Source organism: Poeciliopsis prolifica, unplaced genomic scaffold (assembly GCF_027474105.1).
Source record: "Poeciliopsis prolifica strain line A6 unplaced genomic scaffold, Auburn_PproV2 SCAFFOLD001, whole genome shotgun sequence".
NCBI lineage: Eukaryota > Metazoa > Chordata > Actinopteri > Cyprinodontiformes > Poeciliidae > Poeciliopsis > Poeciliopsis prolifica.
In genome coordinates, this window is record NW_026562376.1 from 6,396,817 (window position 1) to 6,424,710 (window position 27,894).

The 27,894-nt window shown below is 38.8% G+C and overlaps 2 protein-coding genes across 9 annotated transcripts; one reads left to right on the forward strand and one right to left on the reverse strand.

The window, feature by feature from the left end:
• Window positions 1–924: 924 nt before the first annotated feature.
• kcnc1b (potassium voltage-gated channel, Shaw-related subfamily, member 1b) lies at window positions 925–19,449 on the forward strand. 5 transcript variants are annotated; one of them, XM_055046521.1, is made up of 5 exons: window positions 925–2,432; window positions 7,046–7,961; window positions 8,985–9,158; window positions 13,970–14,006; window positions 19,149–19,449. In XM_055046521.1, exons 1-5 carry the CDS (start codon window positions 1,875–1,877, stop codon window positions 19,195–19,197), a joined length of 1,734 nt encoding a protein of 577 aa, XP_054902496.1. In that variant the 5' UTR covers window positions 925–1,874; the 3' UTR covers window positions 19,198–19,449. The 5 variants fall into 5 exon arrangements, with proteins under 5 accessions (XP_054902496.1, XP_054902576.1, XP_054902427.1 ...); XM_055046601.1 differs by lacking the exon at window positions 13,970–14,006; XM_055046452.1 differs by lacking the exon at window positions 19,149–19,449 and having other exon boundaries at window positions 13,970–17,176.
• On the reverse strand, window positions 17,243–27,391 carry sergef (secretion regulating guanine nucleotide exchange factor). 4 transcript variants are annotated; one of them, XM_055047597.1, is made up of 12 exons: window positions 27,313–27,391; window positions 26,914–27,052; window positions 26,038–26,190; window positions 25,487–25,581; window positions 25,201–25,261; window positions 24,991–25,104; window positions 24,846–24,908; window positions 23,911–24,069; window positions 23,339–23,484; window positions 23,076–23,213; window positions 21,814–21,850; window positions 17,244–18,061 (listed from the first exon to the last, which is right to left on the reverse strand). In XM_055047597.1, the coding sequence occupies exons 1-12, from the start codon at window positions 27,352–27,354 to the stop codon at window positions 17,835–17,837; spliced, it is 1,374 nt and encodes a 457-aa protein (XP_054903572.1). In that variant the 5' UTR covers window positions 27,355–27,391; the 3' UTR covers window positions 17,244–17,834. The 4 variants fall into 4 exon arrangements, 3 of the variants coding, with proteins under 3 accessions (XP_054903740.1, XP_054903572.1, XP_054903656.1); XR_008607140.1 differs by having other exon boundaries at window positions 18,014–18,061; window positions 22,603–23,213; XM_055047765.1 differs by lacking the exon at window positions 26,038–26,190 and having other exon boundaries at window positions 17,243–18,061.
• Window positions 27,392–27,894: the final 503 nt, after the last annotated feature.

The following is a 27,894-nucleotide window of genomic DNA, read 5'->3' on the forward strand; positions in this document are numbered from 1 at the left end:
GATCTCATTTTCAAGAGAGGCCTGGGCAGAAGTCTGCAACACACAGCAACCTGGTTACAAGATAAAACCAATTAGCATATATGCACAAGTGTATAACAATAGAAAAAATATATAAACATTAAAAACAACCTCTGTCATTGTCTACACTGTTTTTAATTGAATCCTTCACCATGTTTTCTTTCTAGAGCCATCCATCTTTCTATGAATTAAAGGTGTTAAATACATACATATGACACACTTTTCTGAAAATGTTTTTAAAACCATGCATAATTTTTCTTTAAATTTGTATTTGCTTTACGCTGGTCTATCACATGAAACCCAGATATAACACAATGCCAATCTAAACAACAACAACACAACTCTTTGTTATCCAATGTCTAGATCCTCTGTTAAGGAGGAATATGTAAGAGAACTGGAAGACAGTGTTCACAGTTTATATCTCCCCCATTTTCAAAATCGGTCATTGGTCAACCAAAATAAGTCCAAAAAAGAAAGAAATTAATGAAGAAAGAAAGAAAGAAAGAAAGAAAGAAAGAAAAAAAGAAAGAAAGAAAGAAAGAAGAAAGAAGAAAGAAAGAAAGAAAGAAAGAAAGAAAGAAAGAACATGCTTTGCAAATGTTCTTAGAGTGGTTGATAGCGCCCTCTGCTGTCAAATAAATCTCAAGCAGAAGGTTTGTAATTATTCAGAAGAAACGCAACGCATATTTTTATATTCAAATATTATACATAATTATTCTCTGTCTTCGCATGGAATGTCTGTGCTCTTAGTGAGGTTTGTGATGTTGATGTAGATCTGCAGTCTAAAGCTTAATATATGTTTATGTTTAAATCCCACACAAGGTAAATGATCTTGTGGTCTGTGGTGTCAGAGGCGCATCTGCGCGTTTGTGGCTCCAGGGTCACACCTTCAGCTGACAGCTGCGCAGGATGATGGAGTGCGCTTCCCCGCGGGCAGTGGGAGCTGCTCTCCGGCCACAAGGATAAGTGAGACAAATTAGAAAAAGTGAGCAGCTATAAGACGATTTCAATATCTTTAACTGAGAGGGGACTTGACAGATTTCATAGGCTGTAAGTGCAAGCTCCTCCACTGGGCATGCTCAATCTGGTTTGAAACAGGAGCAGAGAGCCTCGGTGTGAATAACAGGCAGTTTGGGCGTTTTTTGAGGAGGCTCATCGCCCTCTTCATCCTCGATTCGTCTTATTTGGTCTAGTGTACAGATCTGAGAAGAGGACCGTTCAGCCTTTGATCCGACTGGGATATTTTTCATCCTGATCATGCATGAATGACAGCGGTGAAGATCTGCGCTCTGATCTTATCTGCTGAGACAAAGAGCGGCTGTGTGTGGCGGTGGCGTCGCCCAAACGGCGCGGAGAGGGAGCGGACTGAGCTGAGCGTGACGGAGGTGAGTCTGGAGGCAGCTCCGCGTCTCCATCAGACGCTGTCCGCTCAGCACCACCGCAGTCACCTTGCTGTGAAAGTCACGAACAACAGACGACCTGCTGGATTCAATGACCCGATCTGGAAACTGTTGCCATCTGGGTGTGTGTGTTTTTAAAATATGTGCACATCTGTGATCTGGGAGCAATGTGACGTCCATTCCTAATGTGACTCCATTGGCTGCACTCATTTTGAATGCCGATTCTATACCTTCAGCAGAGCCTGGCAATGTTAACAGTTTAAAATCAGCCAGGTGCATGTCAGGTGTTGGTCAACAATACAGGATAATAGAGGGAATGCATGACAAACAACCCTGATTTCCTCCCAACTTGCGACTGGTTGCTTTGTGCGTAATTGCTGTGCGCCGCTATAAAGGTATATCTAGACTGACCTTTGCAATGAGTGGAACTTAGTGGAGAAATGCCTAAGGGACGCGATGGGCTTGAGCGACGACAAGGATCGCATTGTGATAAACGTGGGAGGGATCAGACATCAGACATACCGCAGTACCCTGCGCACCCTACCTGGAACCCGCTTGTCCTGGCTGGCCGAGCCTGATGCGCCCAACCACTTCGACTATGACGCCAAGATCGAGGAGTTCTTCTTCGACCGCCACCCGGGCGTTTTTGCACATATCCTTAATTACTACAGGACGGGTAAACTGCACTGCCCGGCCGACGTTTGCGGGCCGCTGTATGAGGAGGAGCTGGCCTTCTGGGGCATCGATGAGACAGACGTGGAGCCATGCTGCTGGATGACCTATCGACAGCACCGGGAGGCAGAGGAGGCTCTTGATAGTTTCGGTGGAGGGGGTCTGTTAGACCTGGGGAGCGAGGATCCGGAGCCAGAGCCGGAGCATGAGGATGATGATGAGATGACAAGGAGGCTGGCGCAGGGGGATTCACCTGACGTGAGGAGCAGCAGCCTGTGGAGCCGCTGGCAGAAACGGGTCTGGGCTCTGTTCGAGGATCCCTACTCTTCAAAATATGCCAGGGTGAGTGTTTTTTCCCCCTTCTCCTTCTTTTTACCATGTTATTGTTGTTCTAGTTTCATCTGAATTGGGTTGCAGCGCAATAAGCCAGACAGTCTGCATGCATAATTAATGACTTTCAGATAGGACCATTCATGTTTCAATGAGCTGCTAAATTTATTTGTTTATTTAAGCTTAAGTGATAAATGTGACTCCAAGAGGCTCTTTTAAATATCTATTATTTATTTATGGCCGGCGTCTCACCCATTACATATTCTATCAGTAAAACAAAACTCCTGAAATTCTGTTCTGGCTTTTGGCTTTGTTGTGCAATCCCAAGATTATCAGTGGCCCCCTTATTGAAGCGGCCCTGGGTGAATAAAGTCTAATTCTTTACAAGCAGGAATCTGACTTGATCAGTGGCGTCACGAAGATGTAGGAGGGCAAGAGTATTAAAGGGCATCCAGGCCCCCAGGACAGAAAGGGTTGTTTTTCATTTCTTTAAAGTAAATATAGCAGTTTTAAATCCTGGAGTAAATCTCCCCGTTACTCTTATTTTGCTGGCAGCATAATAAAATTCAAATGTAAAGCTTAAAGTTTTGATGTGTCCACCACAAGATTGTGAGTGCCTCTGTTTCACCAACAAACACAATGTTTGTTGGTGAAACAAACATTGCATCATCATCAAAACAAGCAGTGATGAAAAAATGCATCAAAAAAGCTTTGATGCATGTTTTTTGTTTATTAATTTATCAAACAACTATTTGATTTTTTAAAATCATTTAAAAAAAGGGAGTGAGTTACCACATTTAATTATTGCTTTTATATGGTTAATTTATAACCTTTTATATATTCAATGGCACTTTATGAATTACTTAATTGTTAATCAATATTTGCTGTGCGATTTTAATGTGTCTGAAAAGCTCTTATATTTAAATTATGGTCTTAAAAACAGAGGGAAATCAGTCAATCAACTAAATTACGTTATTTGTTCATTTATTTTTTTTAAGCTTATTTTATTTTTTCCACTTCTATTAAAAAGCATGCCACTTCTGAATCAATTACTCATTCCACATTTCACTGTATGTGACAACAGAATAATAAAACTTATAAAAGTGATTTATTGAAAGATGATCAATCCTCTTGTCGTGTAACTCTGTGGAAGTGCCTCTGTTCTTGACAGAATCAGTCAGAACTGTACAAACACTTGTTAATTTGCCTGTGCTGTTGCGATGGCACAACAGAAATTGATGAGTTCAGGAGGCTTTTTATGACCTTGCTTTGTAATCCCTGGGGTTTCCAGAGCAGGTCGATGAGAGCACAGAGACAGAGCAGAGAGAGAGAAAACAAAAATATCTTCTGCAGAAAAACGATTTGGATGCAAATCATAGCTTTCATTCTCCTCCAGCAGAGAGATGCAGAACCTCGCTGAACCTCCAACAGGTCTTTAGATTGTTATTTCCAGGACAGAAGGATCCCCAGTTATGTAGGTCAACTCCACATAAGGACACCAGCTCTTTGGCACCAACCAATTGTTTGTGGCAGACCTCCAAACAAAAATGAGGTTGCTCTTTCAGGTGTCGTTATTAGTCTTTGTTACGGGCACTTTTCCATCTGGGCATAATGCCCCACGTTGGTGAAAATGAAATAACAACCAGCTTTTCAGATGCTTCAGAAAGGCCGCAGAGCCCCTACAAAGGACCGCTGTGCTACATGCTGTTTGAACAGCTGTACCAACCTGATTGGTGTAAACAGTCAAGCTGCTTTAAAGGAAGTCTATATTGACAAATACTAACCCCTTAAGCTTTAGGCACAGCAGTGTAACCTTACAGTGTGCCATTTACAACATAATAATTTAATGAAAGGGGAAAACAATTTCTGAATTTCAAAAAATCCTAAAACTATAACATGTCCTACATTCAACAATAACTCTGACAAAAGCAGATCAAAGATTGACAGAGCGCCACCAAAACTGGCAATAAGATTAATTAGATGTGAGCTTCAGAGTTAATTACAGACTCTATTCACAGTGGATCTAAGCCATTGTCTCTGCATAGTAGGCCTGTGGTTTTTCCGAGACAGGGAGAATTATCAATAAAGAAAAAGTCTTTTGTCTTTCCACTGACTGCGCTGTCAGAGACGCATAATTCAGGGGGCGGCCCAAAAAGATGCAGCGCTTGTTTCTTTGTTTGGAGGGTGGGATATTCAGCAAGCTGAATGTTTGGAGGCATTTGCGAATGAAATAAAAGAAGCTTATCGGAAAAAAAAGGCTTCATCAAACTAAAGCTTGTTGACTGATATTGTCTACCCAACTTGAGGTGCAAAAAATGTTACTATTATGAAACATTTTGGTATCTGAAGAGATTCAAATGAAAAAATAAACAGGCTACTTGAAAGGAGAAGACAGGGATGTAAAATCTGACTTATTATGGAACACAGTGTAGAGGGGGTGGACAAAACAGCATTATGCAATCAGAGAAAACACTAACACTTTTTATTGCTTCAGAGCTCCGACACAAAATTCACTTTTTATCACATCAAGAAAAAACTGTGAAGTCCATGAAAGGACTGAGCTTTACATATTTTTTCTTGCCATTTAGCATCACAAACTGAATTTTACTGAATTTTATTGGCATGTATATGAGTGAACTTTAATCTCTCCAAATGTTTATATTTACACGGATATGGACTGAAGCATTTGTCTCGCAAAGTGTGTTGAAATTACATTTGTTCTGAATTGACGCTACAGAAAGACGACTTGAACTCAACTGAACAAATTATGCAATATTCGACAATATTTTCAGGGTTGCCTTTCTATGTGCACAGTCCTGCTGTTGACACAACTCAAGTCTGAAGTCAGCACATAGTGTGCCCCCTGAGCCACTATGCTGTTATTTGGAAGGGAAGCAGACTTTCATAAGCAGCAGTGATTTCCTCGGCTCAGAGCAATGATTCGTTGGTGATGAGGATGTTATAATGAGTGCCTGTTTTCCATCTTGTGCTGCGCGTCTGCCTCTCTGTGAATGGATGCTACTGCCAGGCAGAGCAGAGTTTGTTTTGCTCAGCAGAATGCATGCCCAGACCTGCTCCTTTTCATTCAACTTACACCTTCCCTAAAGTCATTCATTATTTCTTCACACTACTTAACAATCCCATGCATTCATTTGAGAGGTACTACAAAGCTTGTCTTTGATGCATTTTTACAAACAAACAAGCAACTATTGATTCCACTTTTGCAACTCATGGAATAGTAATCCCTCTCTTCCTGTTTACACTTCCTGTCCACTCACCTCACTTAAGATGAGGATGCTTATTCCTGCTTTAACATAACAGACAAACCCTTATTTCGCCACTTAGCTTCTTCCTATTTCCTGTATGTAAACTATTATGCATCTATTTATTTCCAGTGGTAGTTATGTATGCTTGATGAATTACATGAGGATAAAGTAATTCAATTTGTTTATATTTCCTGAAAATTTTGTTCTAAGATTATTCAGCCCCACTCCAATTTAGGGTTATTAAACTGCACAACCTAATAGACCTTTGCAGTAAACAAATCAAGTAAAAACAGCGAAATAGTACTTTGTAAAGCACTTTTTCATTACTATGATCTGCCCTATACAAACAATTTATGGATAGACAGCAGATTCTGGTTGCTTTCCTCAAGCATGCTCAATGAAAAGCCAGTTCATTGATATTATTTCAAAGGCTTGTGAAAACAAGATAACTAAGCAAACTCCTTCAGGTTGATATTATTTATGGGAGTCATATAACCGCATTTCCTTACAGTACACTATCAGGACAATATAAATAAAATATTTGAAGTCATGGATAGGCAACGCAGGTACAAAATACTCCCCAAAGGAGGCCTGATCTGATGCATGTCTTGCAACAGACAGATCCATTTTATATGCAAAACAATTGGGTACAAAACAATTAAAAATTAATAAGTATAAAAGAGGTGAATTGACCAACACCTGCTGCAAACCAGCACAGCATGATAGGATGGAGATAACATGAGAAAGGCACTGTGATGAAAGGCCTCCACTACATTCCGCAGAGAGAGCAGCTGTTACGCTCATGTTGTATGCACCAGGTCTCTGGCGACCCAAATGTGATGAAATCTGGGAATCTAATCAATACATAATGAAGGCTGAAGTACTCTGTACCCATTAGGTGAATGATGGGTTTCTCCCAGCTCTCGGTGATTCCCAGGAGCTGGTCCTCAGGACAGTGTGACCTTGTGCAGGGAAAACCTACAGTAGTGGTTGTGATGAAGGGAAAAGCCCAGGCTAAAGGTTGAGGGTTGACAAAAATATCCCGTTTATTACTACTGTTCCAGATGCTGCAGGCCTTTATAATTCAGAATATAGGTCACTCATGAAAATGCCATGACCTTGAGCCTCAGCATAAGCAAGAGGAGCAACAGGAGGTTTATCCAGATCATCCCCTTAAAGAGGAAAAACACAGATAACACCAACTGACATCTCATCATAGTCAAAACAGATGTTATTTCATAGATGACGGATTGAACTGCATTGTGTCCTGCTGAATATAGCTGCTAAACCATCAAGTCTGCTTACATTGCTCACTGCCCTCTGTGTCCTCAAATCCCTTTTATCTTTTTCCCCTCTCAGTGGATTGCTCTGGCCTCGCTTTTCTTCATTTTGGTGTCTATCACCACCTTCTGTCTGGAGACCCACGAAGCCTTCAACCCGATTGTGAACCGCACCGAGACGGAAGTGCTGGACAACGAAACGGTGGTGAGCACATACCAGGAGACCGAGACGGCGGCCTACCTCACCTACATCGAGGGCGTCTGCGTTGTGTGGTTCACTTTTGAGTTTCTGATGCGAATAACTTTCTGTCCAAACAAATTTGATTTCATCCGGAACGCGCTCAACATCATCGACTTTGTGGCCATCCTGCCCTTCTACCTGGAGGTGAGCCTCAGCGGGCTGTCCTCCAAGGCAGCGAAAGATGTGCTGGGATTCCTGAGAGTTGTCCGCTTTGTGCGGATCCTGCGTATCTTCAAGCTAACCCGTCACTTCGTGGGGCTGCGAGTCCTGGGTCACACTCTGAGGGCCAGCACCAACGAGTTCCTCCTCCTCATTATTTTCCTTGCTCTTGGCGTCCTCATCTTTGCCACAATGATCTACTACGCAGAACGCATTGGAGCTGACCCCAATGACCCGAGAGCCAGTGAGCATACACAGTTCAAGAATATCCCAATCGGATTCTGGTGGGCAGTGGTGACGATGACGACCCTCGGCTACGGAGACATGTACCCTCAGACGACCTTTGGCATGCTGGTTGGAGCCCTGTGCGCCCTGGCAGGTGTGCTGACCATCGCCATGCCCGTACCAGTAATTGTCAACAACTTTGGAATGTACTACTCCCTGGCAATGGCTAAACAGAAACTACCAAAGAAAAAAAACAGGCATATCCCCAGAGCGCCCCAACCAGGCTCCCCTAACTACTGTAAGTCCAGCATCAGCTCCCAGCATCCAAGCCCTTTAGCCCACGACGATGTGTTTGAGATCAAATTTCAAGGTAAGCAAGAAGGAAAACACAAACTCTCTCATACTGTTGTTGAAGCTGATTGCTCCTATAAGAAATAGCCATTTCACTATTTAGCAGTTTTGCCGTCTGATCCTGTACTTCAGTCAGCTGCTGACTCAGACATGAGACTAAACAAAAAATACAATTCTGAAAACAATCAATGGAATGCAGTCTGAATGAAAAAGCCCATTTGACTTTTGATAAAAGAAAAAAGGAGACCCTGAGTATTCTTGCTATTGATTTTGCACTTCCTAATGCAGTGACTCATACTCTGTGTCTCTTAACACTGAGAGGATGTAGTTGCAATGTTAAGTACAACCATTAGTAGATGCTGGAACAACTTAATGCCCCTCTGATGATGTCAGCGCTGAGATAAATTGTTTTTTGCCAGAGGTGGATTACATCAGCAGCTCCAGGTAAACACCAGACAGAAGTTGCTGTTTACAAAAGTTTTGAGATGCCTTGAACTTTTGTCTCACATTTTGTGTCACCACAACAAGCTTTAAGGTATTTTGTTTGTTTCTTATGTGATAGAAAAACACAAATTTACTGCAAAGTGGAAGAAAGTTATGGTTTCTAATAATATTTACAAATAAAAAGAGGAAAAGTTTCTTGTGAAAACACATGCAGTCCCCTCTTCTCTGCAAAATAAGCCAATCATCTCAGTATAAATCAAAGACACGTTTCAATTAAATGTTTGAGGGCAAGATATCTTCATGTCCTACAGAAATCCAGTGCATATTACACTTTCTATATTTAGAATCTTAATATAAATTTGGAAAAAAAAATCATCATAGTGATGTGCTACTTTGTGTTGGGTTATGATCAAAAATACTTCTAACCATTGCAAAAGTTTTCACTTGGTCAAAATGACGAAAAGTTCGAAGGGTAAAAACCCTTTTGGAAACATCATTATTTTGCAGGTTCATTCCTGCAAAATAGTCATAATTAAAACAATGTTGCCCTTTACAACATCGCCTTCCCATTTAAAAACATTTTGTACATTATTTTAAGACTCCAAGCTGAATGGCGAAGCGGCTAACGCAGCACTGGCCAACGAAGACTGTCCGCACATAGACCAGGCCATTTCTCCGGAGGAGATCTTCAGCCCCAGCGAGCGAGAGCGGCCCTGCTTCTTGGTCACCACGGCTGAACACCCCAACCACACGGGGGGCAGAGTGAGGAGGGGTACGTACAGTAACAGCCAATCACAGGCCCCCCCGAGACACTGACACCCTGTAGGCGATAGACATGACACGCTCCTCTGTTGCATCAGCTTTCTCCACGCACATCCAAAACACGCACACACACACACACGCACACACACACACACACACACACACACACACACACACACCCACACACACACACACACACACACACACACACACACACACACACACACACACACACACGCACACACACACACACACACACAGCAAACCTCACCACTCACTTTTCCTCAATCATCCTGGTGGAGATTGTATACAATTCCAACCCACACACAGGCACAATCCCCACAAACATCAAGGATAAGCCACATCTACATAAGATATATTTTTTTATACCATGCATAATGCAACACCCCTATTTATTTACTAGTGAGAAAGCTATTTTTGAGATTTATATGATCTAGAATGTGTCGTACATGTGTATCATGTACGTTTATGTGTTTTAATGATAAGTAATGTGTGGGATTCTGACTTACAAGAACATTCCTCTTGACCATATCGATGCATGAAGTGTCTTGCTGATGGGTGCTATCAGCATGGTGAAGGAGCACAACACGAAAAGTGAATTATTATTATCAATATTATTATTATTACAGCTTAAGACAATTTAAAATTCTATTTAAATGATAAAAAGTTCTAAACATTCCTCTTGAAGGTGATGTAAGTTTGTGTGCAGTAACTGGCACACAGAATGAAATTCTGCTGGTAGCCAAGTGTAGACCTCCTGCCCACGGTGCCTATTGTTCTGTCTTGTTACAGTGTTCTACTCCAAACCATTCCAGTACCACCCGGTGCATGCTGTTGTACTCCTGATGCACTCAATGCATGGAGAATAATAATCTGTCTCAAGTCTGTGTTGACCTGTTTCTTTGGAGACAAAAACAAGAAAGCAACAGGTGTAGTGTAAGAAGTGAGGAATACCAAAAAAAAAGTTAAAAAAAAAAAGTTAAAAGATAGAAAGAAAACCTTCTGTCATGGATCCAGTGCTGCAGTGTACTCAGAACGATCTCTGTTTTCCAACTGAAGGTTATGAAAAGCCTTGGAGCCTTAACAGCATGTCTGGCATGAGCGGGGATGCCTCTGGAGTGTCCTCAGTGTCCGCCCTGCCCTGCAGCCCACCCTGTCTAATGCAGCACTCACATTCTCCCATCCCATCCATTATGTAGCATGGTTGAGTAGCAGACACAATGCCATTGGAAGGCCAGTCCACAATCCTCCTTCTTATCTCTCCTGTCAGACTTTGCTTTGACACTTCTTGCCTTCGCTCCTGATTTTGTTTTCTTCTCATTATGGTTTGTTTTGGTTTTTCTTTTCCCTGGAACAATGTATCTTAACTGTGCTTAAACTTAAGCTTCCCAAGTGATACACTTGGGTGTGTCATCATATTCTATAGTAGTCAACATTGGCATATGCCACTCTGCATGGGACACCTGAGCTGCAGACGAAGCACTATTCCACTGCAGGCTAATTCCTTTTTTGTTTTCCTGTGTTGACATCATTGCCTGTTGCTCTGTTGCTTTTGATCTCTCATACTCTTCTGCTAATAAGTTTGATCTCATTTGCTTTTTTGTCTTATTGTTTTTTTTAAATTTTGTAAAAATATACTTTTTTTCCATGAGATGTAACCCCTGTTGATAGTTTGCTGGAAATTAACTCATTGCTTTGAAACATATCTAAAAGCTGTTAAGGCAACTATCAAGTGCTTTGTGTGTTGCAAAGTAGAGACGTTTTTATGCAGAAGTGCAATCCAGACAAGACTCCATGTTAACTGAGTGGCCATTAGAAATATACATATTTGAACGCAATGTTCATGATGTCCAATGCAATATGGAGATTATGACAATTCCTTTGATGCCAGTGATGGATACATTTAATGTCAACAGAACTAAAACTGTTAATTTGCATGAACTGCATGATAAATCATGTTCAACCAGAAGCTTATTGTAATGCAGTAACTGTAAGAAAAAAAAAAGAATTTAAAAGCTTCCTGAACTTTTTCATTCTTATGCATTTCAAGACAGCTTTACAAGAGACTCAGTCATAGCAGAGATTTTTTATGTAGCCACCATTCTTTGCCTTTCCCCAACTTTATACATTTATTTTCCTTGTCATTTGACTGCGGTCTCTCGCTAACACAGAATGGTCTAACTTGAACAAATTTGACACAAAGCCAACAAATGCCATTTTATATGACAGTGTTCACTGGTAGTTTAGGGTTTTTAAACTCTGTAAATACTCTTTAGCAACTTCTGTTACTGCTGTGCTGCTTGACCTGATGCAGGACTCATGATTTATACGGGCGCACCTCAATAAATTAAACACTTACTTATTTTATTAACCAAAAAGTGAAACTCAGATTATATAGACTGATTACATCCAGATTTATATATTTCAAGCATTTATTTCTGGAAATAAGATCAATAAAAAAGAAAATTTGAAGAATGAGCCATGTTTTGTCCTTCATAATTATAAGGGCTGCTTAAGAGACAGTTGTCCAGAAGTCAGACATGTTGGGCAAATAAGCCGACAGAGGTCTAACAAAAAATAAAAGTTTGAACAGACAGGGATGATTTGGGAGCCATGTCATCTGCTGGGTTTTATTGAGTCCAAAGTGAGTATTTTTCTACCAGGAACTTAGCGCACCTTATGCTACCTTCAGCTGACAAGCTTTAAACAAGAACAGATTTAGTTTTCCAGCAGGATGTGGCACCTGTGATGCTGGATCTGTCGGAAAATTCACCAGAGCTAAATCTCACAGAGCAAACCTTTTGCAATACTGGCCTAAATTAAACATTGGGTTACATTTACCTGCTCAGCAATAAATTAAACATTCAATATCCAAATTGAATGAACAAATTAGTTTGAATTTCATAGAAAATGATCTGTTAAGCATTGCAATCCTAAAACATAAGAATCTTACATATTTTTCTCACAAAACAAAGTCATTCAATGTCCCAGTCTGTGGTGTGATAACAGATTTATTGCTTATTCTTAGCAATAAGAGCAAGATGTGGGTCAATACTTGTTGTATTTGGTTAAATAAATGGACCCAAGTCGGTTTTTGAATAAACGCTGTTGGAATTAGTTATGTTGGTAAATGGTACCAAAAAGAACCTGCAGAGTATTGGTGAGACACCTGGACCAATATGCTGCTAAAGCCATCTGGGTTTCCTTATTACCTCAGCAGGGGGTCGCCTCCGTGCCCTATTGCATTGATGCAGACATTCCTGCAAAAGGAACCCAAGTGTTACATGAGTATTTTCAGTAGGCAGTTATAAAAATATTTTTTTTATGGGTCTTTTTTGACATTCAGATTTTTTAAAAAACGTAATCTTAGTTTTTTAATAGACATAAATTGTATTTAATTAAAAGAAAATGAAATAAATGCTTTTAAAGATATAGTTCTGTGTGTAATTAATAAATACATATATTGTATTTCACTTTTGAATTCAATTCCTGAAAAGTATTTATTAAGATGTGCCTGTAAAACAATGGTGCCTTCATATCAAGTAAAGCAGAGAGAAATTGACACCTTATTAAACAAATGTTCCCAGTGTAGCATCATTATGCCACTTTATTTCCTAAGTAGGTACTTTTAGCTCCACCCTGATACTCTTAATCAAATTAATGTCCTCTTTGGTTATTGTTGTTACACACCAGTGATATTACAATTTAACATTTAGCACCAAGCAAAAAAATATAAGCTGGAAAAAAAGATGAAGGAAAAAATAATTTTATACTTCTCATATCTTGTTGTATATTAAAGCACAAAAATAAAAGGGGACCAAGCAGCTCTACAGAGCCAAAATGTCTCAAGTTACAATCAGATATCACAAGGAATCCTGCTGTGTGTTTGTCTACTGATCAATACAAATACATGTATTGATACCGTCCCAACATTTATGCACAAGTCTTTTCAGGGCACTTTATTAAATTCTATGTAGAGCAATCAGTAATGTTTATTTCTGTAAGAAAAAAGAAGATATGGTAATTATAAGAAGTCATCCAACTTTTGTTTCTATTCTGAATTGAGCATTGTTTCACATTTTGCGTCATGTCTCTTGTGGTATCTGGTGAACGTTCTATGCTTAAAAAAATATATACATTTGTGTAGATTTGGTGTGAAGAGAATTTTATGGTCATGCAATTCAAATGCAGGAGAGGGGGAAACATGATGTGGGTCTATTTGGGGAAAGGTAAATGCATGTATTTTAAATTTATGCAAAAGAAAAGCATTCAAATAAAACATGTAAATACAAGTCATTGCATGAAATAAATTTTATACACAACAAGCATTCAGACTTTGTTTTTTTTCAGCAGCACATGCATATGTACATCTTTCCTTTCCCACTGGCTTTGCCGCTAAGGTTTTCAACTGCGGATTGATGTTCTGACTATGTGTACAGAAAGCTGAAAATCAATAAATAAAGACAAAAAAATGGGGTGACTGTGAGAGCATGATGGAAAATACCCAAACGCATGACAATGACCGAACTACTCTACATCGAGTTGTAGAACGTGGCATGACTGGGCATGTTCATTATTAACCAACTCCAGAGTCCAACCGATGCACTCAGACGGTCCGTTTTGGTGTCTGACGCCTTGGCTGAAGCATGGGAACGCCATGGTAAACCAATCGTTTACCATGAGGAACTAACGGAGCACATGTTCTTTACCCTCCATCAATGCCATCCTTTCCACCATTTTACATAGATTCGTATAATAATTTATTTTTATTATTGTTTTTTTTTTTTTATATGTTTATAGAGAACCAACGACAGCACCGGAGCAGACAACCAACAGAGTCAGTTTGTGTTATGAACCATGGTGTACCAACCACTATGTGTATGACCCATAATGACCCATCACCCACTTGATAGTGCTGTAGCATTTTTTTATGTGTGTATAACTTAGTATTTTTAAATGGGTGTGACAGTGACAACCTGTACATCACAAACTCAGCATAGATGTAGCACTGAGGAAGTTTTGTTGTCAAGCCTTATATAGCTCAGTATCTGTGACTGGTTACTGTGTTGTAATCTGTGTGGCTATTTTTCGCTGTGTGCCAGTGCTGTAAATATGCTTTGTGTGTGCTGAATTTGTGCGTTCCAATGTTTTTGAGCAATCATCAAATATTTGTGTGCTGCTTCTGTTGAAAGGAAGAAAAAAAAAATGTTGCTCCAGATTTAAGTCACACCCGTGTCAGAAAAAAAAAAAAAAAACAACAACAACAAAAAAAAAACATTATCAATTGTCATGTCAGCCAGACTTAACAGTTGAAAAGAAATAATGAACTTTGCACTGTCCTGGTCATATCTTTGTAGGGTTTTGCACTGTTTTGCACCAGTGAATTTTTAACATTTCTCTGACATATTTTCAGGCATCAAAAAATAATATTCACAAGAAACCACTGTTGTTCCTTTTCTAAAAGCATCACTATAATTGAAAGTACTTAAGACTATAAGTATTATAGTATTGTACTAGTTTAAAAGGACAAAGACAGCATTTGCAGTGCCTTAAAAAAGTATGCATACCCTTTAAGCGTCACATTTTGTCTTGTTACAACCAGAAACAACAGTGTGAGTAATTAGAATTTTGAAATGCCTTGCTGCTGAAATGTGCTATACAAATAAAATTTGATTTGATTTGAAAGACATAAAGTCAGTCCAGACTTTGACTAGGCCATTCTAACTCAAGGTGCTGTGATTGAAACCATTCCAATGCATTTGTTATGTTTGAAGTTGTCATTCTGTTGGAAGGTGAACCTTCACCACACTTCCAAACTAACGCTGACCTTTGCCCCTGCTAAAAACTAAAGTATCCCCACACTATAATGCTGCCACCACAGCTTTTTAAATATAACTAGGGACTTCAGTTTTGGTCTCATCTTACCAAAGAACCTTTTTCCTGCATATTTGCTCATAAAAAGATTCTCACAATATCACAATGTTGAGTAAAAATATAACACTTTTACAGCATCACACAAAAATGTACATTATTATTGAAATGCCTAGTATTTGACACGAAAAAATAATAGTTTCAAAATTGCAAAAGTGATTCAACAGCATAACTGCAATAGGTATAAAGCCTCTTATTTATCCATAACTACTTTGATTTTGATAAAGACAAAAATTCTGAACAAAATTACAAATTTGTAGGACATTAGTAAAATTAGTCACTGTTTTAAAGTTCTTAGTGTTCAGAATGTTTTTTGTCATCCTATTTCTCACTGAAAAACACTGGGAGTATAACAAGCTGTAATCCATCCTGCTGACAGAAGGTAGTTTTAAAACAGTGCTACCTTCATGCAACAAGTGGGGCCACCGTTTCATGTCCCACATGGTAAAAGAAAAATCTAATCCCAGGTAATTTCTTTGACGCAACAAAGTCTCTTGACTGTAAGAAAATTAGTTTTAAAACAATGTGTTTATTTTTTGGCATCGTTTCATATGTAATTGAGTCTTATCTACTCCCCAACATGGTTTACGGCAAGCTGCAAACAGAACTTGTCCATTTATTTCAACAGTGCCTTTGTTCATGGTGATCTACAATAAAGACCAATTTCTGTGGAGACATTCCTTAGCTGAGATGTGGATCTCTGCAGCTCCTCCAGAGATGCCGTAGGCCTCTTGCTTTTTTGATTAATGCTCTATCGTTTGGCCTGTCAGCTTAGCTGGGCAGCCGCATGTTGTTCAGTTTGTAGTTGGTCTGTACTTTTTCCTGTTTTAGATGACTTTGCTCTTTGCCTTTTATAACCTAACTCTGTTTTAAGTTTCTTTATGACTTCATTCCTGAACTTTCTAGTTTGTTCCTTGGCCTTTATATTAATGTTTGTGTGCTGATGCAATCTAAAAACCCTTTGGGGCCTTCAATACTCTATTTATACTGCAATAAAATCATGTATGAATAATTTATTTACTTCTGAAGGCAATTGGATGCAGTTAATTTCATTTAGGGACTAAATGAAATTAGAGTAAGGTAATGTACATTTTCATGCCAAACTTTTCAAATTTTTATTTATAAAGTACATTAAAAATATGTGGTTTTCCCTTCAAAATTAGGGGATAATTTTGCATTATTACATAAAAATGTTTGTGGTTGTAACATGACATGAAAATGTTTAAGGAGGGAAAACACTTTTTTAAGGCGCTGTAGGATGTACGACTTTGCCATTACACACTTCAGACATCATGTTAATGTTTTGTAGTGCAGCTGTGATTTAATTGACAATCATGTAGAATAATTTTTGTTTCATGTACACATATGTGCATACAGATAGTAATATGTAATACCAACAAAGGCCAAACTGTTATCAACTTGGACAAGTGCCTCTAATATGCAAATCATTCTTCTCATTTAGGGGAATTACAGTGCATGACTACTTAATGCACATTTTAATTTACCAGTCACCAGCCATTGAAATTAATGCTCAAAATTACAGATGCAATAAGGAGCCCTGTGTGGATCAACCTCTACAGTAAAGCAATGAGCATACCTCTTAAAAAAAAACAAACTCAAAGGACCACCATTTGAGCACAAAGGGTCGATTCAATGTTTATGTGGAAAAGTTTGTGAAAAGGGACCAACTTATTACCCAACAACTGCAAACACACTGCCAACAACCTCTTGAGACCTGCGTGCATTCAGTTGAATCTGCCAGACAACAGGCTGAGCACAAATAGGGGACAGTATGTTGGTCAATGTTTAACAACTGAGAAAAAAGGGAAAAAAAAGCAATGGTTATTGTATAAAGAGAAACAACATGACAAATATGGCAACTAATGTGTGCTGCTTAGTGAGACCTTAGAGTGTGTGTTTTTGAACACCATGCATTTTGTGGCTACTTATCACAGTGATCGTTTTTATTGGTTTGTTGTTTAGGGATTTTTGTTTTGTGTGTTTTTTGACCAATACAGTTCAGACTTGTACAGAAATATTGATAAATAAATAATAATAATAAAAAAAAACACAGAAATAATCAGTATTCGGTGAGTGTTGATTTACTTTTATTTTTTTAGCCATCTGAAGTAAAAAAAAAAAACAAAACATAAATAATATACAAATTTCCACAAATACACTAATGCAAATCAACAAACAAATGACTAAAAAAAGATTCAAATCAAGCCAATGATAAACAGGAAATTTGGTATGATAAATCTGAAATGTAACAAATAGATTTTTGGAGGCATAAATTGCAGAGATCCATTTCATCAATCAATCAATCAATCAATCAATAATTAAGAGACTGGAACTGGGTCATCTCTCCTTGATTGGCAGATTAAATACTCCTAATTATCAACTGTATCCAAATTGAAACACACTCTTCATCCTTTTTGATCTGTAAATACAACCCACCAGCATAGACTCTTAATACACATTTTTTGCTATTAAAAAATAGATTATGGTCTTATGGTTTGATGCATAAATAGTGATTTTCTGGATTTTTTTTCCATTTCTGCTGGATGCAAAGCAATCCAGCAGCTTTTACATGATGAATGAACAGACACTGCCATTTGCTCATCAACGTAAAAAATTACAGCGTCTTCCAAACCATATAAAACCGTGTTTAAGTAGACCAATCATGAACACTTTATCAAGTAGCTGAGGTAGTTTTTTTAAAATGCAAAACCTATTACTCAGAGAAAGGGGAACTTTGCTTGGGCTCCAGTTCTTCCCAAGTGTGGACAGAATTCTGTGTTGAACTCGTCGTCACACCACACACCGCCATCGAGTGTCCAGCACCACAACCAATGAGAACAGGCCTGAGATCAGAAACGAGCCGAGGATGAAAGACGTCTGCCTGCGAACCGTCCCCACACATCCCGTGCTCGTTCCAGCCCCACGACAGGAGGCGCCCCCCTGAAAACAGAGAGAGAGCCGCCTTTGGTCAGTGACAGGAGGACACAGAGGGGAAAGGCTAAAATTAGACACATACAGGGAATGAAAAAAAAGACAAAAAAACAAAAACAAAACAGGCTGGCTACACACACACGCACACACACACACACGCACACACACACACACGCACGCACACACACGCACACAGAGCTCCTCTGATCTCCAAACACTGACACTTGGTCTGCAATGAAAGCCTCCCTTGCTCTTCACAGCTGGAGAGCTCATCAGTGGGTGTGGTCAGGTCTGCATCACCGAGGAGACACGTGTCATGGCAACACAGTTACCTAATAGGTCCCGTTGTCGTGGCAACAGAAGCGAGCTTGCTTTCTCAAGGGTAGCACGTCTTGGAGCGCTTGCCGTTCGCTGCCGTCGTGTGTGTGTGTGTGTGTGTGTGCCTTTCACGCCGTGTTTTCCATTTTGTTCCGTCGACTGGTCTCCTCGTCTTTCTGTGTTCTGTCTCTGAAGAATCCGATTTGGCTTTCCCTAACAGGCGCATTGTGCTTTGACCAGTTAACAGGGCAGGATAACTCGCCAGCAGCTCATAGTCTCATATTTGAGACTCTGCCAAATATGGCTGCAGAAGCGCTTGTAGTCGTGCCTTTAAGACAGTGCATGGATGCATAAGTATAGAGCGCATTTAGCATGTTTTAGAGTTTATAGGTGCTGAAGGCGATGTGTTAGCGGACGTCATGTGTTGAAGTGTCACAGTGAGAAAAAAAAAAAAATATCGCTGCTTAATTCATGGACTCACTGACAGCACATCAGTGTTTCCATGGCAACGAAGTGTCTGCACAATATTCTGTGCAACATAAGAATAAAAAAATATATAAAAAACAAACCGTGAGCCACTTCCAAGTGAACAAATCTGGCCACTGGTTTTCATTTTTGGCAGTTTAGAAATTTAACAAGTGACACAGCAGCACAGCTGCACCTTTTCTAGCCAAAGCTGCATGAATCCATAGAGGTAAAGATATACTATATCTAATATAAGATGCTTGTCCTTAAGTGGTCATGTTAAACTTAGGTAATCATTGAAATTTTTCCTCAGATTGGATGAGCTGTGCCCACAGAGTCTTTGGCCTATCGCCAACCTCTGACCAACGATGACAAAATTCATACTTGGCGACCTCTCTCTCGCTCAGGTGCAAATGGGCCTGGGCTTGAGCAGGCAACAGATACAAACAGCGTGCAATGCTCTCTATTCTCTTCCGCCTGACCTACTTCAGCACCAGAAATAGCAGCACTCAGGTCTGGGCTTCCAATCCTGTTTTGCTATTTCATTTCTCCTGCCACCACGCTCAAGACAGAAGGAAGAAGAAGAAGGAAAAAAAAAAAAAAGACATCACAAAGAGTCGGAGGTTCACACAAGCTCTTCTTCTACGTGTTATGCTTTCTCATCCCGCTGAAAGAACTTCACAAAGTACAGAGCAGAACTTTCACACATCAATGATTACTATGGACAGCCGTAACAATGTGCTAAAGCTCGCCCATGCTTGTTATTTTTACATTTGGTGAGAAAACGGACGGCTGGTCGCGTGGATGTTTGCAGCAACATTCAAGTCTCCTTTCAAATGGAATCTTGTAGCGCCACTTCTGAGTTGTTCTGTGGTATTTTTATTCATGCTGATGTAAAAAACTGGGTCAGTGTTCAAAATTTAATGTGAAGGATTTTACAGCCAAAATGTTTCTTATTGCTTGCTGAAACTATGGCAAAGCAGGGGAGGTTTGTGAAGCATGTACAACACAGAGGCATCAAAGTGTCTTTAAAAAGTTAATTTATGCAAGTGATTCAATTAAAAATGTGAAGATTCATTACACAGATTGTTTTTTTTTTGTGCTAATGTTGATGATTGCAGCTTCCAGTTTAATGTAAAACCCAAGATTCAGTTTATGAGAAAAAATAAAAAGTGGATTTTTGTCACGGGAATTAATGTTATTTCCATTAAAAAGTAGGGTAAGCCACAAAAGGTCATTCCTAAAGAAGCTCCTGTCAAAGGTTTGGTGGAAGGAAAGATTGTGGTGGGGAAATGAGAACAAGCGACAGAGAAAACCGCAGCCCTGAGTGGATTGTGAAGCACAGCCCATTCAAGAGAGATTTGCAAGGCGTGGACTGCAGCTGGCGTCACAGCTTCAGGAGCCACAGCAACACACAGACGTAAGAACTCTAACTACAAATGTTACGTTCCTTCTTTTAAGACACTCCTGAACCAAAAATAGCATCAGCAGCATCTTACCTGAAGAAAAAGGACTAGACTGCTGATTGCTGTTCCAAAAGTCCCCATTTCAAATGAAAGTAAATTTTTAAATTCACTTGGACGTCAAGGTGTCTTTTTTTAATTAGTGGTTACAAGAGGCTGTTTTGGTTTACATTCATTTATGTGGACTGAAGGAAATTACTCTCATAACATTTGCCTGTAAATGTGTTTTGATGTGTGCCCGTGTGTGTGTGTGTGTGTGTGTGTGTGTGTGTGTGTGTGTGTGTGTGTGTGTGTGTGTGTGTGTGTGTGTGTGTGTGTGTGTGTGTGTGTGTGTGTTTGTGTGTGTGAGTGTGTGTGTGTGTGTGAGACTGTGGTTAATATCGTTCCTGTTAGGCCTGTTTGGGTAATTGCCTCTGTCAATGATATCCATCTATCTATGCTGTAATTACTTCTTGATGAAAGGCCACGAAGGAAAGTACTGACCCCAAAAAATCTCTGCTGCTTAACAAAGATGATTTTTTTTACACTGCTATTTGACTCTAATGTATTAGGTAGGTCTCATGCTAATTCTTTAATACCGTATAAAGAACGGGTTGGAAAAGGTTCTGCTCACCTTTGTGTCTACGTTATCCTTTATGCAGTCATGTCAGTTCAGCAGAGACGTCTCGTGTTTCAGCCACAGAAACCAATAAAGCTCTTTTCTGACATGAGATATGCAACTTTAATGGCTTTGTGAATCTGTTAAAGTGCCGGCTTTCAGTCATTTAGACACAAAATGATATTTACAGCGGGGCTACACGCCATCGTTCAAATCCATGACAGAATGAGGCTTGGTGTCTGTGACCTGATGATTTACAACGTGGAAAATGAGAACTGTCAATATTTTTCTTTCTAACTACGTTCACACCAGATGTTGCCAACATCTGAAGGAATCCATATATTTAAAAAAAATCACCAAAAAATCCAATTAAGTTCTGTGGAATACTGTGGAATGGCATAGGGAATGGATGTATTACTTTGTAGAAAAGCCTTTGTTGGAAATAATAATAATAAAAACAATTGTATTCAAGTCAAGAGCTTAGACCATTCTACTCTGCAAAAACACAAAATCTTACAATGTAAGTTTTGTCAAAGTTTGTTGTGAAAACATTTTAGTACATTTGAAATAGGACAAACTAACCTACAAGTAAGTTAGCAAGAAATATGAGCTTATTTTAATATTGATGAAAAAGTACTATTGTAAATATTGGAATACAAGAAATTTTCCAAAATTATAAGATATATATAGTTTTGTGACGATCATTGTCTTACTGAAATATCCATCCTCATTTCCTCTTTTGATAAATTACCACATTAATGGTTATTTATATGGTCATAATCATCATAAATGTTCTCAGTCTGCTATAGTTGAACTTTTCCTTTAAAGTTTGCAGCACATTTGTAAAAAAAAAAAGTCTTATAGAACAAAAATGTCAGAAAAAATGTGAACTGTTTGAATGAGAAGAACATGCTCACCTACAATGGCAAGGTTGTGTTCAGATCCACATACAATCTGTAAAGAAAAAAATAAATAGAGTTAAAATATACAGAGGTCAGGTTTAACTTTAAAACCAGCTGCAGATAATATCACCGACTATCTCTTTTTCATGCCAGCTATTAGTGAGCGGAAAATTTTGGGCAGCAAGAGAATATTTCGCTTGTATTGTAACATTATCTGTAGATTCCCCCAAATCACAAAACACAATGCAGAAACTGGCTTTCAATAATTAGAGTGATCTATACGACCATTTCACTGCTTTTTGGCATCTAGCTACCTTAGATCAACTATTTTGAAATCCACAATAAAAGCAAATCATTTAAAACATAGGTGGATCATTGGTGGGGGAAAATAGATTTTTCATAAATTAAATCTTCAAAAGCCCAAAGTTTTATAAATTGTTCAAATTGATTTATTGCCCAACTCTGCTGAAACCACAGCAGCTCTGGACATTTCTGGAGGCTCCATTTCCATGGATACATGGAAATATATGCAACAGAAACTGATAAAGTTAATTGTTTTGGGGTTTTTTAGATATATTGAATTTATACAGTTTTGCACTTCATATTGTAAAAGAACTGTAATGGAATGATTACCCTAATAACCTTCATTACACAAGTAAAATAAGGAGTTAATGCTGTCATTTCAGAGCTATACTGCTGAATCCAAACCTTTGCAGATCTAACACCCTTTTTCTCTCCTCCCTGTTCACAGCACTGACTGTTGAATAAATGTGTTAAAGATATTTATATTTTTATGGTAATTACCTAATGCTGTGCTGCTGATACAGGCCTGTGTTTGTAGCAGAGGCTGAACTGCATTGACAGGGCTCGGTTTTGGATAAAACCTACACCTTAGGCAACACATAAAAACAAATATTAATTCCTGAGCAATTTGCTCCTCCTTGTATGTTTTTATGTCTCATAATTCAGTTCGTCAGTATTTAAAGGGCTTAAAATGGGGAGAGGAGGCTAAAAGATTTATGGGTCTCTCAGCTATTTTATCCCGCTTTTCTTTATGCGTATAAATAGAGACACACAAAAGATAATCTCTGTTTGGCACGGGTCAGTGCAGCCGCAATGATCTGTACTCAGTGGAGGAAGGATCAAACACTTACCCTTGCCCGTCCCTGACATCAACTTTATTGACAAAGCCTTCCAGCAGCCTTTCAGACCACAGGTTAACTGCTGCAGCCCTGATCCTCACCATCAATTACTCTTATGGGAGAGGAGATGTTTACCTTCATTAAGCAGTTGTCGTCCGATGCATAAATAATGACCTCCATCTTTTCTATGCACGAAATCACTATGAATTTTCCCTTGACATCAACAACAGCAACTGTTTTCTCTTTGGTCGTCTGGCGCCCTCTGCTGGACTGCTGTTGACATTTCAAATCTAATTTGTCGAGTACAATACAAAACCAAGACTCCCAACAGTGAAGTCTTAAATTTTGGACCTTTAGGCAGATACAAGGACAATTAGATGCTGCAGACTGTGTCTCACCTGAGTTGCTCCGTAGAGGGATGTAACTTCAACAGGGATGCAATCCTTCTTGATTCCCATCAACATCTCTGCGTCCTCACTGGCTGAGGCTGATCGACCAAGCTGTCCATAATCTCCTCTCCCCCATGTGAATACTCTGCCTCTCTCTGTGAAATAAATAAATATTTTATTTATCTATTGTCTGAAATGCAATGAAAAACACAGATTTGTATCCTTTTTAGATGCAGAGGGGTGACTTGAAATGTTATGAACATACAAGAAACCCTGCAAACATCTCAAAATTAATAAAATTTCAAGCATTAGTAAATTGTTCTAATAGTTTCCTCGGCTCAAAAACACTTTATTGTTAATATCTTGGGATTAAAACAAGGTTGATTTTTGGCATTTATTTATAATTAAATCCCTTTCTTTCCCAGAGGGAAATGAGATAAGACTTTAATATGTGAAGTGAATATTTAATGGAATGTCCTATTTTTTTCCACATGACTGAAGCTAAAACATATCAGGTCTCCAAGTTATCCTGCTCCTGGCGAGTATCTCAGTCACAAGCTGAGCTTCTACACCTTTTGTACCTGTTTGAGCAACAACGTGCGTCCAGCCGCTGCACACACCCGTAACCTTCTCTCCCTTCAGCAGAGATCGATGCAGCAGAGTGGGAGAGGGCAGGAAGGGCTCTGCTGTAGCCAGCTGGCCATGTTTATTGCATCCCCACAGGAATAATTCACCTTCTTCTGCAAAACCCCCCCAAAAAACAAAGGCAGAGCAGCAACTGAGTCATTTGTCAACTAACTCCAGGACAGATGCGAGGTCAGACTCAGCATATGAGAACAAAGTCAGACACATCCCATCATGAATGATTGATTATAGCAAAAATTGGTATAAATTACCAATTAATTTGGTAATTTATACCAAATTAAGTGAACTGGCATTATATTTACTGAGAGTTTTGATAAACTATGGTGCCATGTATGATTCAAACCTCAAGAACTGAAGCTAAGACAGAATTCCTTCACATAAAGAACGTTAATAAAATGTCTTTCTCAAAATTCAATGCAGTGACCTCCAGGAAAAAATATTGCAAAACTTTCTTCTAGTCTTTAAAAGGAAAATAAAACATGGTGCATCACGACAATTTATACAAAACTCACAGCTAGCAGAGCTCTCATTCCATTTCAAACTGAATTCCAGTGATTTTTTTGGATTGATTTTAAAAGTCGCTTACTGCGTTACAAAAAGTCACTCATGTTTTTTATAACTACTTTCTGACTCCCAGAACCCCAGATTGGCTGATCTATGTATTTTATTCATTTTAAGCACAAACAATACATTTTGATGTGTGATGTGACTTTCCTGGGGATCTGAGAGCGGCAGAGATTTTGTGTTTTAAGCGCTAAAAACCATATTTCCATGTTCAAATACTAGAGTACTTAACAATACAAAACATTAATATTTTTTTAGTTTCTGCTTGTTAGTTTAAGCTAATTAGCACAGATTTTTTGTTCCCTACCTGTTAAACACACACAGTGTGCTGAACCTGCTGTTACAAGCTGTGCTTTCCTCTGGCCGAGACCTGCAGCATTGGGTGCAAACACGTGTCACACAAAAATGATTCATTCCACCACTGTTGTTTTTTTCAGCTCAGTGCATGTTACCTGGTACCGGACAGGGAAGTTTGGAGTTCAGATGTGAGGGAACAGGGTGGGGACTGAGCGCTCTCTTAGCATGACTAAAAAGACCAGTTCCCCACTGATACATGGAGCCCGAGGCTGACAATTAAACAGAAAAACAGAATTCTTGGCTTTACTGTTAAGTTAAATTACAATACAGAAAAACAAGACAGACAGCATATGGGGATACCTTACCACTAATGGCGAGTGAGTGTCTCAATCCTGCTGCTGCTCTCACTACTGGCTCTTTAAGAGCCTGACAACAAACATCACAATAATAATTAGATCATAAAAAGAGGAAGAGATGTTTATAAAACTCTAAAACAGACAGAAATTATGTATTTTTATATCTCATGTGACGTATACATAGCATGTCATATTTTATACTTTTATTACACACAGAAAAACATGTTATTTTTACTTATCTTATAACTTAATTAGACAAATGTAAAAATAAAACACACTGATAACATGTACTCACCTCAACAGCTAGAAGCTCAGAAGAGTGTGGGACTGTCTGTCCAACACCCAACTGTCCAAATGCATTAGAACCACATGCAAGTAGTTGACCAGACTCTGGAGAAAAGAAAAACAATGGAAAAATAAAAATGACATACAGTCACAAATCTCTGCAGGGGTAGAATGAAAGTCCAATCAATAAAATATAGACATTATGAATAAGCAAAAAATGTTTTATCTGGTTGCTTAAAGATTCTAAAGAGTCGCAATTACAATGGACATTTCTTTAAACACATCTTAAAAAAAAGTAATGACAAGTCTAATCTAAAACCACTGTAATGACAAAAAACATCAATAATTTCTATTCAACTGACAAAATGTTACAAAGAAATATTAAAACAAAAATATAAAATGCAGAACAGATTTTCTGTTTTTTGAAGAAAAAAGGCAACATAGCAGTGGTTAAAATAACCTTATTTTAGTGACATTACGTATGAATAAAACTATATTAACCGATTCTCTGTGAACCATTTGTTGTTAAGATGCGGCTTCTCAGAAGCGTTTTCTGCTCACCGGTGAGAAGAAGTGTAAAATCCCAGCCGCAGGCTACATTTGTGACTCTGTGATTCAAGACAGGGCAGAGCTGAAGAGTTAGGACGTTAGTACTGTGACCAAGTCCCAGCTGGCCTCTGTGATTCTGTCCACAAACAAACACCTCTCCACTTTCTGCTCGACAAAAAAGAACAAAACTCTTAGGGAGAATAACCCACACATTGTTTAATTTGTTGTTCAAAATGTGAATCCTTGTTTAAAGTTATCACTGAGGTGGAATCACGTTAGTATTAAGTCTTAAGTCCTTCATCTCATGTGAATCTGAAGTAAAAGCAGAGGAGCTTTGAATACATTGAATATGTAATTCACCATCAGAGCAACAGTAAATAATTTCCAAAATTCAGAGGGTGTGTAAAAGTCACGTCTTAAAAGCGTACTTTTTATTTGGTTCACAATCTCAAACCTTCTCAAGTCAAACAAAATTTTAAATTGCTGGTTACAAGTCTCACATACTCATGTATTTTATGGTTGGATCAAGTCCAATAAAAAAGTAATTAAATGGACATCATTTTGAGTTATAATGTGATTTAATCATACAGACACAGTGTCTGGAGAAACAGGTACGTCTCACAGGAACATGTGAGAAGTATTATGCTTTAATTGAACTGCTACATAAGACACAGCAGTTTTGGAGAGTGTAGTATAAAGGCATCATAAAGAGTAAGCAACTTTTTCCTTCCCTTTATTGTGGCATTATTTGTTTTATCAGCTTGACAAAAACCTGCAGTTCAATCATCCATCCAGCAGAGGTCTCCCTTTAACCTCCTAAAGAGTTTTCCTCACACAACTCGGTACTATCAGTGGTTTTAAATGAGTTCTGTGAAAACAGCATCTCACCGGTGAGAACCACAGAATGACCCCCTCCTCCGTCCACAACACGGACCGTCCTGCCCTGCAGAGCCGAGCTGTCAGAGAGCCACGGTACGCACTGGTCCTCCACATGGCTCTGACCCAGCTGACCGTAGCTGTTGGCTCCCTGAAAACAACAACGCACATATAAAACACATTAAACAGAGCAGACAAATAATTCCTATCGTCGAATATTCTCCAATTATCCATACACGGATGGTTGTTTGGGCGGTTGTTGCAGGTAAACTGTGAGCTAGTTAGGCTAACCTTAGCTAAAGTTTTAAAAATGTAATCATTAAGGTGCCACGTCACTCTCCGGAAGTGAGTACTTTATTTAACATATGCACACGATCTGACACTGTTTATTCCTAAGGAGAACAAACTTACCCAGGCATGTAAACAAAACGTAAGACGTGAATGTGTTTCCATGGAACACCCAGCTGGAAACCGGACATGGTTTACGGCACTGTCGCAATTTCCAGGCACGCTCTGAACAAGTCATTAAATTGTGAACTGCAGCCGGGGAATATACAAATAAGGCGTTCAAATGTTCCCTTTATCTATGATTAAGAGTTTCTATTTTTCTATATTTATGTTTAGATACACTTATTATTGAAATGTGAGCTGTAATTTTTTTTAAGTTACATTGTTAATTCAGCAATACTTAACATGGGGACCTAGATATTATTGCTTGTGGTTGTAGATTATGAGAATAATTTTATCAGTTAAATAATCTGATAGGATTTAGGAAGGATTTTGATAGTTGAGGTATTACTGGACCGGAGAAAAAATCTTACAAAGACTGAGAAACAAAACTGTCCCATAATTATTTGATTTTATTCCTTGGGGATCTCCTGAAAACTGATCATGAGGATGGGTGAGGAAACAATAGATTCAATTAGGTTTTGCTTTATTTAACTTTAATGCTGTTTAAAGAATAAATATGTCTGCAGCATTGGATTTCAATAA